Below are 17,312 nucleotides of genomic sequence, written 5' to 3'. Positions count from 1 at the left end.
GGGCCATACGGACTCGAAACATTAACTCTGTTCCTCTCTCCACAGATGCTGCCAGACCTGCTGAGTTTTTCTAGCATTTTCTGTTTTTGTTTCAGGAATATCCTCACATCCAATTACAGTTGTTCTGGTATCCTCAGGCTTGACGCGGTGTCGTAGCACTCTTGTCAAGGGCTGAACATAGTATAACCTCAATATCAGCTCGATACAGTAGGTCGTAGGGAAGGTGCTTTATGAAGGGGCCATTGACAATCTATGTCACATTCGGAGTTGTGGTATATCAGACTGTTGCCAAGGGGTTTCTGAAGGACAAATTTTATTCCGTATTTTGGGTAAGGTAACTCAACATAATAAGTCCGTACAGATTTGAACACTATAAATGAAGCCAGTTCAATCAATGGACATTGAACTTGATGACAGCATCTGCAAACCTCCTTAGTGCTGTACACTGCGGTCCGACAAGCAGTTGAGAAGCGAGCTCTATCGTTTCAGAGTGACATATTAGAATCTGCCCCTTAATAACTATTGTGATAAATAGCCAGTAATTACTTTTCCAAGTATATTAATTGATTGAGGATAACAAAGGAATGGGTGATATCTTTGATCAGTCACTGTGCTTCAGCAAAGGAGGACTGTCAAAATCCAGCAGGATGGATCACAAAGCTAGAAATCATCTCAAACACCTACAGTCTTCAGGAAATCACATCATCCTCACCAAGGGAATAATACTCCTACACAGAAAAGCTTTCAGTTGCAAGTCCAATAGCTCTCCCCAAGGGCTGGTCACCCCAGCTTAACGCTCACAGTTGTGTGCCACTCACTCCACTTTGTTCAAAGTCATTATAAGAAAGTGCTGGGGACAAGTCTGTGTCGTGTTCTGAAGCACAGAGCAATCAATGGATTCTGAGGATCAGTGTTACTTTGACCATTTTGGAGAGAATGTTTGAAGAATAAGAATCATTTTATCAATGGGCTTGGGGCGTTCACTGTTAAATGAAGTTGATGTCGGCAATCACATTGGAAACCACATGGAGACAATTTGAGAACCCAGTTTCGGGCAACTTTTACTTTAGAGTTGGGACAATTGCTCTGGATGGCCAACATTCACTCTAGAACACAAATGGTTTCCTGCTCTAGGACAACCTGTACTCAGGAACTTGTTACAGTGCAGTGAAAATCCCATTACGAAGGACAATAGAGATCTCGGGAACTTGCCCGACTAGATTTGGGGCAAAACTGGTCAACTGGGAGAGGTAATGAAACATTGGTTTTGTGCTCAAAACCATCTTCATAAACCCCTCCACCACAGCTATCTCCAAACCCAACTTCCAACGCTTCAGCAAACCCAAAAGGCCTGGGAAGAATTGTTCATCATTGAAGTAATCGAGTATTCAATAAGCATCATAACCAAAGTACCTAGAAAATGCCAGTCATGTCACGTGCCTATACCATAGCGTACAAACTGACCAAACCAGCCGCAGCACCTGTTGGCTGGTGTTTCCTGTCAGCCATGCACTTCTATTAACAGCTTGCCAACACTACCATTTATCTATGGTATTATTACAGCATTGTGAGCCATGCCAACTGAACCAATTGTACCCGGTTATGTGTGTTAATGGTGCCCAGGTAGATACCCAGCTCCAAGTGCCTTGCCAACCATGCAACATAAGCCATTTTGCGACACATGCCACCAAACGCGCTACATGCCTGCCATGCCAACTACTTTACCAAGACCATTGAATAGGTCACCTGTGCCAAGGGTAGATTTAAAACCGATTGGGAAACTTCATCAAAGCTTGCCAGGCATGTTAGTGTAAGGCCCATCACCATTTTCCCAGTTTAGGACACCTATGGGTGTTTTGTAGGTTGAAAGCCAATGGGCTTGGGAAGGGAGATTGACCAGTGGGGGTTAACCTGCTCCCGATTTCTCGGCGGACTTTTGGGTGACTGAGCCACAATAGCTCGGGCTGTGATGCTGGTATAATGAGATATGCCTGGCAACACCCACTGCCTCAGGACAGCCATAAAGAGCCTAGTGCCACAAGGCAACTGATGCCTGAGGAAACATTCCCGTGCACTTAGATTTTCAGCTCTTCCTCAAACCGAGGGGAGCTCGATTCCTCAAAAGGGGCCACCCTCTCCTGAAGTAAACGTCCAATCATACCCGTTTTTTTGACTCACGTGATGTCGGTGGGGAACTCACCACTCTGACGCATACAGGTGACAACAGTCTGGTGGAAGTCAAACTCTTCAACCTCCCTCAGAGATTAAAGTTTGTCAAAATCTTTAGGTGGATGAGGGCGGTGCACCTTTCACGGCCATTGGCTCATTCCATCCTAAAGGTAATTAAATGCGGCAAGGTGCATCGAGGGGGGATACTTGCCATGGAGTGCTCTCTGGAATGCAGAGCTGAAAACTGCAGAGCCCATGATCCAAGACCATTTGCCCTTTGACCTGTGCTCGGTGCGCTGAAATGAATGAGCCCCGCCGCCCCTGTCATGCCACAAAGTAAAGCATTAAAAGAAGATATAAAAGTGTTCCTACCTTGGCAGTTTGTCCGGTTGGTAAAGTTAGTTTTTCCTAATTGGTTGAAGAATCCTTTCTTACAGGTACAGTAGTAACTCCCATGTGTATTGTAACAGTCTGTGTTAGCACCACACAGTGCGGATGAAGTACTTTCACTAACACCACACTCGTCGTCATCTGAAAAGAGGAAGAAGGTGACAAGCTTTAATAAAGATGTAAGGGAATAAGAAATACCAGCATGAGTGGGCCGTATGGCCCTTGAACCTCCTCCGCCATTCAACATGATCATGGCTGATTTTCTCCCTCAATTCCATCGACCTGCACTCATATCCCTTAACTCTTTTAGTGCCCAAAACCCTATCAAACTCAGGCTTGTATATACTCAATGACTGAGCTATTTGGAGGAGAGAATTCCAGAGATTCACAACCCTTGGAGGGAAGTCATTTCCTCCCTCATCCCAGTCCTGAATAAACAACCTCTTATCCTGAGGTTATGTTGCCGCATTCTTAGAAGATCCAGTCAGGGCCAACAGCCTCCCAGCTTCTACCGCAAAGAATCACATGTGTTCCAATGAGATTCTCTCTCATTCTTCCAAACTCCAGAGAATGAATCTAGTGAACCTTATCTTTGTTTCACTTTAAATGATCTCCTGCTTGAGGTTTTTTTAAAAAAAAAAATGAGCTTCTCACAATGAAAGGCACCAAGTGGAGTCCAATAAGAGTAAAAGAAATAGGGGCAAGAGAAGTCCCTTCGGCCCATCGAGCCTGCTCTGCCATCCAATAAGATCAGGGCTGATCTGATTGCGGCCTTAATTCCACTTCCCTGCCTGACCCTTGGAGAATTTGTACATGAAAAATCTTCAATTCACATGGACTCCACTTCTCACAAAGGTCATTGTTTCTGCAGATTAGATAGGCAAATCAGGTCTGATTGTAAATAAAAGGATATTCTTGTTAAAAAAAAATCTGTCTAACTCAGCCTTGAATATATTCAAAGACCCAGCCTCCACTGCTCCCTGTGAAAGAGAATTCCAAACACGAATGATTCTCTGACAGAAGAAATTCCTCCTCATCTCCATCTTAAACGGGAGACCCCTAGTTTTGAATTGGTGCCCCCTAGTTCTAGATTCTCCCACAAGGGGAAACATCCTCTCAACCCCTGCCGTGTCAAGCCCCCACAGATCCTTATATGTTTCAACAAGGTCACCTCTCATTCTCCTAAACATCAATGTGTATGGGCCCAATCCGCTTGACCTCTCAACCGACAGGAAGGGTCAGGCACACTTCTGAGGTTTGCACTCTGGGCCTGCAGTAAGTGGCTTCCTGGGCTTCGATGATGCCTTGCAGTCTCTCATTGTCAAGCCCAGAGGAGCTCAGTGGTGAAGAGTCTGCAGCTTGCAGGAGAGAAGTTGGGAGACTTGGGGAACGGAATTCCACAGTTTTGAGTTCCTGGGGTAGAATGAGTTACAGTGAGAGAACGTGACCACAGTTAATCATCTTATTTTAATGATGTTGATTGAGGAACAGCAGGAATAGCTCCCCTGCTCTTCTTCAGAACAGCGCCGTGGAGTTTTGGAAGGGGAGTGCTTGCGATGCCATGGGTAGTGCCTCTGAGCTCTGGGTTCAAGTCCCACTCCGGGATTGGTGGCCATGGAAGGTGTGTTCGTAGCACAGCCAAACAGGTCGATTATCAACTTGCAAATCCTTTCAATGCGTCTGATGGCAGGAGGTAAAAGCAGGACAATGGTTGATGAAGAGGGAGGCCGCTCAAACTATAGCCTTCGGCTTCAGGCTGGTGACCTGATTCAGGAAAAATAAGCTATGGAAGACAGACATAAGCACGTGCTTTGTCCGGCTTATGCGTCTCTAGATGTGAGAAGTCTGTTAAGTCTAATTTTGTACAACCACCTGAGAGGGCAGATAGGCCCGGCACACTATGAATTCAACATCTCCCTTAGTATCGCATCAGAAGCATCAGCCTGAATCAGGTTGTCAAGACTCTGGGGTGGAACTTGAACCCACCAATGCCGGTCTCAGAGGTAAGGATGCGGACCCACTGAGCCAGCACTGAGATCTACCAGCCGTGCCAAGGGCTGCGAACTTGTACATTTCACAGCAAAGTGGCTTTGTGGCCTGTCGGTGATATCCTCATCATTCTTTTGAGCAACTGGGCTGATCATTCACCTAAAATAAGAGGGGAGTAAGGCACCTCCTCAGGTGATGCTTCTATGTTCTGACTCACCAATGCAGTTCCTGTTGCTGTCAAAGTAGAACCCAGGGCCACATTTCTTAGCTTCAACTGCACGAAGAATTGTTATGCTGCAGATGCAAATCACTGTAAAAAAAAACAAACAAGAGTCAGACACTGGGAGAAATCCATTTCAATGCAGTTAAGTGACATTCTCATTGAGCTGGGGGACTAGCAAAGCAGTGAGGAGACAGTGGCATAGTAATGTAGGGGCCCAGGCTAATTCCCTGGAGGACATTGGCTCAAATCCCACTATGGCCACTAGTCTGAACTGTCACAATAAGTCTGGAATATCAAACTAGTCTTAGTAATGGTGGCCATGAAATTATTGTCTTTAAGTGACTTCAGGGCCACAGTATTGACTTGATGGGCAATAAATGCTGGCCCTAATCAGCTCCAGGAAATGCTTTGTCAATTCATCACTTAAACAAAAGAGATGTATAAATATGTATCAGATTCTGAGGGTGATTGTATGAGATAGGAGGGAAAACCCTACAAACAAGAGCAGCAGGCAAATAGGTGGATCAATCCAACTAGCCACCACACCCCCCGCAGGTCACAGACACATCAGCCCAGGTTGAACATATGTCCACTGTTCCTTCACTGGGCCAAAAGTGGAATTCCCTCCCTAACCCAGCTGTGAGTATACCTGCAGTTCATGAAGGAGGAAGCCTGTCACCAGCTTCTCATGGGCAACCAGGGTTGGGTCAGCGATGCCTCACATCTGAATGAATTTAGACAATACACACACTACAGAGGAGAGGGAATCATTCAGAACATGGGTTACTGTGGGAGACAGGAAGGGAATTTGGATGGGCAGGGTTTTTATCAGGATGGGAGTAGGGTTGGTAGAGTGGGCAGCAAGGGTGAGAGGGCCTATCGAGGCAACTGAGATGTTAGTCTGAAACTTAATGACAATTTTATATGCTACAAATGTAGATAAAATGCTATGAGTGGACAATAGCATCTAGTCGCAATCAAATACTTTGAGTTAGCAAAGGAAGAAGAGCTATCACTGTCCCCAACCCAATATTTATTTTTTATTCATTCATGGGATGTGGGCATTGCTGGCTAGACCAACATTTATTGCCCATCCCTAATTGCCTTTGAGAAGATGGTGGTAAGTCTCATGAAGCACTCTAGTCCATGTACATGGTACTACAGTTGAACAAAGGCAACTACAGAGGCATGAGGGAAGAGCTGGCCAGAATTGACTGGGAGATGAGCCTAGCAGGAAAGACAGTGGAAAAGCAATGGCAGGAGTTTCTGGCAGTAATTTGGGAGACACAGCAAAAATTCATCCCTAGGAAGAAGAAGCATACTCAAGGGAGGACGAGGCAACCATGGCTGACAAGGGAAGTCAGGGACAGCATATAAGCTAAAGAGAAAACATACAATGCGGCGAAGAGCAGTGGAAAACCAGGGGATTGGGAAGCCTACAAAGACCAACAGAGGACAACTAAAAAAGAAATAAGGTGGGAGAAGATTAAATATGAGGGTAAACTAGCCAGTAATATAAAAGAAGATTGCAAGAGGTTTTTTTAGATATATAAAGGGTAAGAGAGAGGCAAAAGTGGACATTGGGCCGCTGGAAAATGACGCTGGAGAAGTAGTAGTGGGGAACAAAGAAATGGCGGAGGAACTGAATAGGTACTTTGCATCAGTCTTCACGGTGGAAGACACGAGTAACATCCCCAAAGTTCAAGAGAGTCGGGGGGGCAGAGGTGAGCATGGTGGCCATTACCAAGGAGAAGGTGCTAGGAAAACTGAAAGGTCTGAAGGTGAATAAATCACCTGGACCAGATGGATTACACCCCAGAGTTCTGAAGGAGATAGCTGAAGAGATAGGGGAGGCGTTAGTGGTGACCTTTCAGGAATCACTGGAGTCAGGGAGGGTCCCAGAGGACTGGAAAATCACTAATGTAACCCCCCTGTTTAAGAAGGGAGTGAGGCAAAAGACGGGAAATTACAGGCCGATTAGCCTGACCTCGGTCGTTGGTAAGATTTTAGAGTCCATTATTAAGGATGAGATTTCAGAATACTTGGAAGTGCATGGCAAAATAAGGCAAAGTCAGCATGGTTTCATCAAGGGGAGGTCATGCCTGACAAATCTGTTAGAATTCTTTGAGGAGGTAATGAGTAGGTTAGTCAAAGGAGAGTCAATGGATGTTATCTACTTGGACTTCCAGAAGGCCTTTGACAAGGTGCCGCACAGGAGGCTGCTCAGTAAGATAAGAGCCCATGGTGTTAGAGGCAAGGTACTAGCATGGATAGAAGATTGGCTGTCTGGCAGGAGGCAGAGAGTGGGAATAAGGGGATCCTTCTCAGGATGGCAGCCGGTGACTAGTGGGGTTCCGCAGGGGTCAGTGTTGGGACCACAACTTTTCACTTTATACATTAATGATCTAGATGAAGGAACTAAGGGCATCCTGGCTAAGTTTGCAGATGATACAAAGATAGGTGGAGGGACAGGTAGTATTGAGGAGGTGGGGAGCTGCAGAAGAATTTGGACAGGTTAGGAGAATGGGCAAAGAAGTGGCAGATGGAATACAACGTGGGGAAGTGTGAGGTCATGCACTTTGGTAGGAAGAAGAGGCATAGCCTATTTTCTAAATGGGGAGAGAATTCAGAAATCTGGAGTGCAAAGGGATTTGGGAGTCCTAGTCCAGGATTCTCTTAAGGTTAACTTGCAGGTTGTGTCGTTAGTTAGGAAGGCAAATGCAATGTTGGCATTTATTTCAAGAGGACTAGAATATAAAAGCAGGGATGTGCTGCTGAGGCTTTATAAGGTTCTGGTCAGACCACATTTAGAATATTGTGAGCAATTTTGGGCCCCGTATCTCAGGAAGGATGTGCTGGCCCTGGAGAGGGTCCAGAGGAGGTTCACGAGAATGATCCCAGGAATGAAAGGCTTAGCGTATGAGGAACGTTTGAGGACTCTGGGTCTATACTCGATGGAGTTTGAAAGGATGAGGGGGGATCTGATTGAAACTTACAGAATACCGAAAGGCCTGGAGAGAGTGGACGTGGGGAAGATGTTTCCATTAGTAGGAGAGACTAGGACCCAAGGGCACAGCCTCAGAGTAAAGGGAAGACCTTTTAGAACAGAGATGAGGAGAAACTTCTTTAGCCAGAGAGTGGTGAATCTATGGAATTCATTGCCACAGAAGGCTGTGGAGGCCAGGTCATTGAGTGTATTTAAGACCGAGATAGATAGGTTCTTGATTGGTAAGAGGATCAAAGGTTGCGGGGAGAAGGCGGGAGAATGGGGTTGAAAAACTTATCAACCATGATTGAATGGCGGAGCAGACTCGATGGGCCGAATGGCCTAATTTCTGCTCCTACGTCTTATGGTCTTATGGTATTATATGGTGTAGGTACAACCACAGTGCTGTTATGGAGGGGGATCCAGGATTTTGACCCAGCGACAGTGAAGGAACGGCGATATATTTCCAAGTCAGGATGGTGAGCGACTTGGACAGGAACTTTCAGGTGGTGGTGTTTCCATGTGTCTGCTGCCCTTGTTCTTCCAGGTGATAGAAGTCATGGGTTTGGAAGGTGCTGTCGAAGGAGCCTTGGTGGGCTCCACCTTGAAGACACTCCTGTCACTGTGCGCTGGTGAAGGAGGGAGTGAATGTCCAAGGTGGGGAGATGGGCTGCCAATGAAGTGGGGCTGCTTTGTCCTGGACGGTGTCGAGCTTCTTGAGTGTTGTGGGAGCTGCACTCATCCAGGCAAGTAGAGATATTCCATCACACTCCTGACTTGTGCGTTGTAGATGGCGGACAGGCTTTGGGGAGTCAGGAGGTGAGTTACTCACCACAGGATTACCAACCTCCAATTCCACTGGCACGGGTCAGTTCATGCTGGTGCCTCAAACTGTGACTCCTGGGATGTGGGGGGAGGCAATGGGGTAGTGGTATTATCAATGGACTAAGTAACCTACACAGGGTAATGCTCTGGGGACCTGGGTTCAAATCCCACCACAGCAGATACTGAAATTTGTATTCAATAAAAATCAGGAATTAAAAATCTAATGATGACCATGGAGTGATCATCAATTGCTGTAGAAATCCATCTGGTTCATTAATGCCCTTTAGGGAAGGAAATCTGTCTGGCCTACATGTGACAGCAATGTGATTGACTCTTAAATGCCCTCTGAAGGAGGGCAATTAGGGATGGGCAATAAATGCTGGCCTAGCCAGCAATGCCCACATCCCATGAATGAAAAATAATAAAAAAAGAACTCTTGGAACATTGAGGGATGTGGAAAGAGAACCACACCATCCTGCACCCAAATCCACAAAGTCCAGTTGAAGCAGAGTGAATTAGACTTCATTGTGTCCCCATGGTTGAATAGCTCACCAAGTGAACACTTGAACTGTGTCTAGACACTGTGAATCATACCCAGCAAAAAAAAAATAATCAATGCCTTCAGAAGAGAATCACTTGCAGGGTGCAGAATGAATCCCTGTTTTATGTGGAGGAAAAATCATGTAGAAATTTAACGACACAGTCACCCATCGGGCCTCGTCCCAGCTTTTGCAAACTCTACTTAGCCTCTCTATTGGCCCGCGCTGAGCTGCAGTCGCAATCAGTCCACCAGGTGGCAGCCTGTCCCATGAGTTTGGAGCTCAATGGGCGCATTCACCTCTGCTGCAGGATTTTCCCATTGAGCTCAGTGAGTAACGGCAACGCCACGAGTCTCCGAGGAGTGGAGCAGACCAGGGCCAAGAGTTACAAAAACGGGTGCAGTTATTTTATTTTTTTTAAGACCAAAAGAGTGTGTGTACGGGGTGGCATTCAGCAGCTTGCATTTACAGAGCTCCTTGAGTCGCGACAAGATGTGCGTCAATCTTAAAACCACTTGTTGAGCATCCTGTGTTTAAATGGCCTCTTGAGCGTCACCGATTTGAATTAATCCACCAGTGACACACTTCAGCTGCCAAGACCCTAAACTCCGGAATTCCCTTCTTAAATCTCTCTGTCTGTCTCTGTCTGCCTCACTTTCCTCCTTTAACCCGTCCATTGCTTTCGCTCACCTGTCCTAATGTCTCGCAATGCAGCTCCAAGTCAAGTGTTATTTGCTCATTATTTCCCGCGAAGTGCCTTTTGCCGTTTTATGATGTTCAGGGTGCCCTACAAATGCACGTCGTTGTTGCTATCTATACATTCCCAACTTTCCAACTGAGGATAGATAGCGGGAGTTGGGGGTCGGGGGGCAGCGGTGGGGGTTGGTCAGTGGATTGAGATCAAGCGAAGGGAGGTCATTCGTCACCCAACTGTTTCGCTACTGCCCTTTTAAGGAAGGAAATTTGCCATCCTTCCCTGGTCTGACTGCAGACTGCAGACTGAGTGCAGCCCCAGACCCACACCAGCGTGGTCGACTCTTAGCCTGGAACTGACCCAGCCACAATGTTGTCCCGAGAACCTATAAGCAATGGGGCCAATAGCTGCCAGCCTTGCCCACAGCCTTGCCCACGTCCTAGGCATGACTTAAAAAGCAGCTAGAACTGGCCAGGGGAAGCTGTGTATGAACTAGGTTAACAAGGAGCGAGGTCCAGATCTTGGGAGGTTTCTCTGTGTGTGTGGGGAGGGGGCCAGTGAACTCTCTAAAGCAAGCTGCTGGCCCACGCAATGAGTGAAGGTTGGCTGCAACGCACCCCCCCATGAAAGGGTGGGGAGGGCAGCACAGTCGGAAAAGTAATCGAATAAATGCCTAAAATTTGCAGGGCCCAGAAAGAGTAATCGTACAGCTCCTTCAAACAGCCTGCGAGCAGGGGCAATGGAATGAATGGCCTTGGTTTTTTCAGTTCCATCATTGGGGGGCATTTGTTGCCCATCCCTAATTGCCCTTGAACTGAGTGGGCTTGCTGGGCCATTTCAGAGGGGCAGTTAAGAGTCAACCACATCGCTGTGGGCCTGGAGTCACATGTAGGCCAGACCGGGTAAGGACGGCAGATTTCCTCCCCTAAATGGACATTAGTGTGAACCAGGTGGGTTCTCAACCGCAATCGATGATAGTTTCATGGTCACCCTTACTGAGACTATCTTTCAATTCCAAATTTTATTCATCGAACTCAGATTTCACCAGTTGCCATTGGTGGGGTTTGAACCCAGGTCTGCAGAGCATCAGTCTGGGCCTATGGAGTCCAGTGACATTAGCACCATCTCCCTTCACAGTAACGTGAAGAAGATTGGAATGGGAGAGGGCGTGTCACATTTACATTGTCACCTGGCGGAGTGGGAACTGAACTCCAGATCCCAGATCCCAAATTCTCAAGGACTCCAGCCGATTAGGACCAGACCGCAGGAGTTCGGGACAACGTTTGTTTGGCTGTTGCGGCGGCTCGGGTGAGAGTTAAGGACCGCATGGCGCGATTTCAACAAACAGGGGGTTGGGCCCGGTTGCCACGGTCAGTTTTGCTCCCTCCCAGAGAAAGGGCGAGCGGTGCTTTGATGTCAAAGTGGGCCGGTTGACCTGGTAATGTCTGCGATATGGAGGGGAGGAGGAGGGGAGGGGGGGGCGGGGGGGAGGGGGGGGAGACTCCCCAACTGTTCTGATGAATGGCTCCATAGCGCTGAGGAATCCCCGGGCACTTTTGAAGGCTTCGGGCAATCCCAGTGATAAGGCTGAAAGCTCACCGGCGCCACAGGGCCCAGTGTCAGAGCGTCACGCCCTGTCTCTCTTCAGGTGTTAAACCATAAGACATAGGAGCAGAAATTAGGCCATTCGGCCCATCGAGTCTGCTCCGCCATTCAGTCATGGCTGATAAGTTTCTCAACCCCGTTCTCCCGCCTTCTCCCCGTAACCTTTGACCCCCTTACCAATCAAGAACCGATCTATCTCATATCTATCTAAACAACCACAGCCTGTTTTGCAGACTCCAGGCCGGAGCTCACACAGTTATTTTTGTTGAGCGCGAGGGGCGATTCTTATCTCCAAATTCTCAGAATAAATTGGCAGGACGTTTTTAAAAACAGCTTAACAGCTCGTCTTCCAAGCTCTGATCAGAAAACCTGACCCCCTCTTCAAGCACAGGTTCCAGTGGCATGAACCGCTTCCGGTGCCCACAGCGCCCCCCCCCACCCCCTGCGGAGACCAGCTAGCGCTTGCCGTCGGCAGGAACAGAGACGTGGCTTTTCCAGAATGGTTAATGGCTAAACTGGTAGCTCTCCTGTTGAAGGGAGGAGGGGTGGGAGACGTGAGAGGGGATCCCCTCTGGGGGAGCACATTTGAGTTGGCGCAGTGGGAGTTTGGAATCACGTTGGTCCTCCAGACTCGATAACTTGATACCCAAGCCAAGTGTGGAGAGAGGACGGGCAGTCTCACCGAGGGGAACCTTGACATACAAACTTGGAACTGCGAAACAAAAATAAATAAACCTGGGAAAACTCAGCAGGTCTGGCAGCATCTGCGGAGAGGGACACAGTTAACGTTTCGAGTCCGTATGACTCTTCAACAGAACTGAGGAAAAATAGAAGAGAGGTGAAATATAAGCTGGTTTAAGGGGAGGGTGGGACAAGTGGAGCTGGATAGAGGGTCAGTGATAGGTGGAGATAACCAAAAGATGTCACAGACAAAAGGACAAAGAGGTGTTGAAGGTGGTGATATTATCTAAGGAATGTGCTAATTAAGGGTAGAAAGCAGGACGAGCAAGGTACAGATAGCCCTAGTGGGGGTGGGGGGAAGGAATCGAAAAAGGCTAAAAGGTAGAGATAAAACAATGGATGGAAATACATTTAAAAATAATGGAAATAGGTGGGAAAAGAAAAATCTATATAAATTATTGGGAAAAAAAGTGGGGGGAATCGGAAAGGGGGTGGGGATGGAGGAGAGAGTTCATGATCTAAAATTGTTGAATTCAATATTCAGTCCGGAAGGCTGTAAAGCGCCTAGTCGGAAGATGAGGTGCTGTTCCTCCAGTTTGCGTTGAGCTTTACTGGAACAATGCAGCAGGCCAAGCACGGACATGTGGACATGAGAGCAGGGTGGGGTGTTGAAATGGCAAGCAACAGGGAGGTCTGGGTAATGCTTTCGGACAGACCGAAGGTGTTCTGCAAAGCGGTCACCCAGACTGCGTTTGGTCTCTCCAATGTAGAGGAAACCGCATTGGGAGCAGCTAATGCAGTAGATTAAATTGAGGGAAATGCAAGTGAAATGCTGCTTCACTTGAAAGGAGTGTTTGGGCCCTTGGACGGTGAGGAGAGGGGAAGTAAAGGGGCTGGTGTTATACCTTCTGCGGTTGCATGGGAAGGTGCCGTGAGAGGGGGTTGAGGTGTAGGGCGTGATGGACCAGGGTGGCCCGGAGGGAACGATCCCTGCGGAATGCTGCTGGGGAGGGTGAAGGGAAGATGTGTTTGGTGGTTGCATCATGCTGGAGTTGGCAGAAATGGCGGAGGATGATCCTTTGAATGCGGAGGCTGGTGGGGTGATAAGTGAGGATAAGGGGGACCCTATCATGGTTCTGGGCGGGAGAGGAAGGTGTGAGGGCAGATGCGCGGGAGATGGGCCGGACACGGTTGAGGGCCCTGTCAACCACCGCTGCGAGTTGGGTTGAATTCTACCCAGTCAGCTCAATGAGCTAATATTCTAATGGGCAGGGTGGTTGTGGCAAGTGTTGGGATAATTATAAATATTGTTTTCCCAAACATGCCCATCCCACTTAAAGAAGGAAGGATAGACTTGCTTTGGAAGCAAGTTCAGAAAAGGTTCCCTCAGCTTGTTCCTGGGATGGGAGGTTTGTCTTATGAGGAGAGGTTGAGCAGGTTGGGCCTCTGCTCACTGGAGTTTAGAAGAACGAGAGGTGATCTTATTGAAACACAGAAGATCCTGAGAGGACTCGACAAGGTGCATGCTGAAAGGATGTTTCGCCCTGTGGGAGAGACTAGAACTGGGGGGGATACTAGTTTAAGGATAAGGGGCTAAAATTTGCACTGAGCAGTCGGACACACACCCGACCCGCTCGAGCGTAAAACGACGCGCGATGATGTCGGGCGAGCGTCCCAGTGTCATGGCGGACTTGCGCGATATTTCGGTTGGCAGGTGAGCGCGGGAGTTGGCAGTCCGCCCGCCGACAATGAACAGGCCTGTCAAGGCCGTCAAAGTAATACTTGACTCAAACTTTTCGCTGTCCATCTAACCTCACGGTTGGCGGGGGCGGGCGAAAAGGCCAAGCGGCCTTTGGGTTTTTTAGGAAACCTCATCCACGGTTTCCAACAGCGATTGACAATTAAAGTAAAATTTTTAAAATCCATTAGAGTCACATGAGGGGACGTGTTTTTAAACATCGCTCATTTTTTAAAATTTTTAACGTTATAAACCTTCAGCTCCCTGAGGCAGCTCTTTGCCCAATATCGGAGCCCAATGGTGGGCAGCTTTGCAATCGCTCCTCAGCCTGCCCGCCAAACGAGGTAAAAGTCCTGGCCGAGGGGTCTCCCATTTACAACAGGGATTAGGGCGAATTTCTCCTCTCAGAGGGCCGTTAGTCTTTGGAATTCTCTTCTCCAGCGAGCAGTGGAGGCCGGGTCATTAAATATACTCAAGGCCGAGTTAGACAGGTTTTTGACTGACAAGAGGTTCAAGGGTAATGGGAGCCAGGCAGGAATGTGGAGCTAAGGTCACAGTCAGGTCACCGTGATCTCACTGAATAGCGGAGCAGCCTCCATGGGCCACACGGTCCACTCCTGCTCCTGATGATCCTAGAAACAAGCCCCAACTGTTCACACCGTGTCCCTCAACCCCAATCAAATCCCAGAAACCCATTCCCTCCAGAGGCCAAGGTTCAGAGGTCGAAGGGGTGGAGTTCCGGAGCTGAGGCTGCTGAAGACACAGCCGCCCTGCAGGAGCAATGGATATTGGGGATGCACAAGAGGCTAGAATTGAAGGAGCACAGAGAGAGATCTTGGACAAAGGTAAAGAGATAGGCCATGGAGAGAGCTGAACGCCAGATGTGAGTTTTTGATTTGAAGCACTGATTGGACTGGAAGCCAGTGCTGGTCAGCGGACACGGGAGCGATGAGGGGACAAGTTCTGGGGCAGGTTCCAATATGGGCAGCCAAGTTTTGGATGAGGCCAAGTTAATGCCGTTACATAGTGAGTGGCTCTGCCTCATGGTGTCCGACTGTATAACACTGAACGGAGCCGCGACCTCTTTAGCCCAAGTTTGAGACAACCCGTGTTAGCTGTGGTGCCGAGTTGGTCGAGTGATTTCATCTGTTGGGTTGGGTGCTGCTCCTTCCTCTGTGAGGTCAAGTTCAGAATTAGCCTGAACTGACAGGACAACATTTCTACACGGCTGTTAGGGACTTATATAAGCTGTTTGGTGGTGGCGTGTCACGTTCACTCAGGGTGCCTGAGTTATTCCTACGTGCATGCTACAGTATGAAGCTTTGAACACTGGTGGTAGAGGCTCTAACAATCTTTCCATTGCATGACCGACCAGGAACCTCCCTCGCTCTTACCACCTACCCTTGGCATGTGCTGGAAGAATTTGCAAACCTGTTTGGTTGTGGTGCGAATGCACCTTCCTTGTCCTTGGGGTGGGTCCCAAACCCAGAGTTCCTGGCTCAGGGGCAACAATGCTACCCACTGCACCACAAGACCACCCATATAAACCATGCAGACCGGGTCAATCCAGTTCTTACTGGACATTGGTTCCCAATATGAATCTGCCCCACATTCAGCACTACATTGACAATGGAACTGCAGATGGTGGCACCGCGGTAACATCACTGGACCAGTGTTACAGAGGCCGAGGCTAATGTCCCGGGGACGCGGGTTCAAATCCCACCACAGCAACTGGTGGAATTTAAATTCAATTAATAAAATCTGGAATCGAAAACTGGTCTCAGTAATGGTGACCGTGAAGCCATCATTGATGGTTGTAAAATCCCATCTGGTTCACTGATGCCCTTTAGGGAAGGAAATCTGCCAACCTTACCTGGTCTGGCCTACATGTGACTCCAGACACAGAGCAATGTGGTTGACTCTTAGCTGCCCTCTGAAATGGCCGAGCAAGCCACTCAGTTCAAGGGCAATTAGGGGTGGGCAACAAATGGTTGTCAGTGAAGCCCACATCCAATGAAAGAGTAAAACAAAACACACTTAGTTTGGTCTGTATCTAACCCTGGGAGTGTTTGATGGGGACAGTGTAGAGGGAGCTTTACTCTGTATCTAACCCCGTGCTGCACCTGTCCTGGGAGTGTTTGATGGGGACAGTGTAGAGGGAGATTTACTCTGTATCTAACCCCGTGCTGTATCTGTCCTGGGAGTGTTTGATGGGAACAGTGTAGAGGGAGCTTTACTCTGTATCTAACCCCGTGCTGTACCTGTCCTAATCATTAAACTATGACACTGGTTCAGAGTACCGATAAACCTCACTGCCTGCATTTTCTCACCTCCCTCACTGTAACCTCATCCATCTTGTGAGCCCTCAGTCTTTGGTGTTAATTGTGGCTTTAGCACTCTGACTTGTGTGGGCTTGCAATCCCTATCAGAGACTTGAGCACAGAATCAAGCCTGATATTTCAATGCAGTACTGAATGCGCTGCACTCTGTCGGAGGTGCCGTCTTTCTGAGGTCTTAAACTGTGGCCCAGGTGGGCTTAGAGTAATCCCATGGCACGATCGGGAGATAAACAGGGGAGCCGTCCATCGTGTACTGGCCAACTTTTATCCCTCAACCAAATTTACTAAAGCAGTTCTGTGTGTCTATTTCATCCATTGTTGTTTGGGGCGTCTTGCTGTGTTTCTCACCTTACAAAACAGTGACTAGGTTTCAAAACAAAGTGCTTCATTAGCTGTAAAGTGCTTCGTGTTGCTGTGTGGTTAGGAAAGCCACCATATAAATGCAACCTCTGTCTCTTATTGGTTGTCACAGGGAGGGTTAATGAGGCCAGAGAGGGTCACCATTGGGCATGGACCATCTCAGCTTGACCCACTGATTTGGGGGCTGCCGGGAGTGACCGAGACTGAGGTGCATCGGCCTATGTTACAAATTCTCAGATAAACCTTCTGTGGTTTGCTCAGTTTCGCAGCGACAAGGTAAAAAAAATTAATCTGCTCTTTTACTAGTAGGTCACAATATGGAATATAAAAAAAATAACAATCACAGGGTTTCTCCCCTCTCTTGGAGCCAAAAAGAAAAATGTCTCGCTTGGCAACTTCGACACGATAGACGGTCTCTCTTGGAACGCCCTGGCGATACGCCAAGGCCGTGCGCGGAGCACCAGCCTGCGTCAGACCACCGGACCTTCAGGCTTTATGAATTCACCGCGGTTGAAACATCTGCCTGGGCATGGTGTGGGGATTGCGGCATTGGCGGTGGCATTCTGAAGCAGGGCCCGACCAGAACGGTCCCGCGTAGCGACCTGACCGAGATGTTGCTAAAGAAAACCCAACTGCGTCCATCGACGGAGCCCAGGGAAGGGAGCCTGTTACCCCTCCCCCCCACCCTATCTTGGTTTGTCTCCACGTGACTCCATCCCCACCAGCCTTGGCTGGCCCTTAACGCCCTCGGAATTTGTGGAAACAACTCTGGGC

General features: G+C 48.3%; 1 protein-coding gene across 1 annotated transcript in view; it reads right to left on the bottom strand.

Annotated features, from left to right (window-relative positions):
* The window catches only part of LOC144668758 (adhesion G protein-coupled receptor E3-like), a 68,054-nt gene that overhangs the window by 37,734 nt on the left and 13,008 nt on the right, over positions 1 to 17,312 (bottom strand). The window contains exons 2-3 of the mRNA XM_078531089.1: positions 4,766 to 4,858; positions 2,542 to 2,700 (exon numbers count right to left, since the gene is read on the bottom strand). Coding sequence (XP_078387215.1) covers positions 2,542 to 2,700; positions 4,766 to 4,858 — 252 coding nt within the window. The remainder of the gene's footprint in view (positions 1 to 2,541; positions 2,701 to 4,765; positions 4,859 to 17,312) is intronic.

This window comes from Cetorhinus maximus, chromosome 28, assembly GCF_964194155.1.
Source record: "Cetorhinus maximus chromosome 28, sCetMax3.hap1.1, whole genome shotgun sequence".
NCBI classification, from domain to species: Eukaryota; Metazoa; Chordata; class Chondrichthyes; order Lamniformes; family Cetorhinidae; genus Cetorhinus; species Cetorhinus maximus.
Note: the sequence above shows the minus strand (reverse complement) of the source record. Positions and strands in the feature narration are given on the sequence as shown.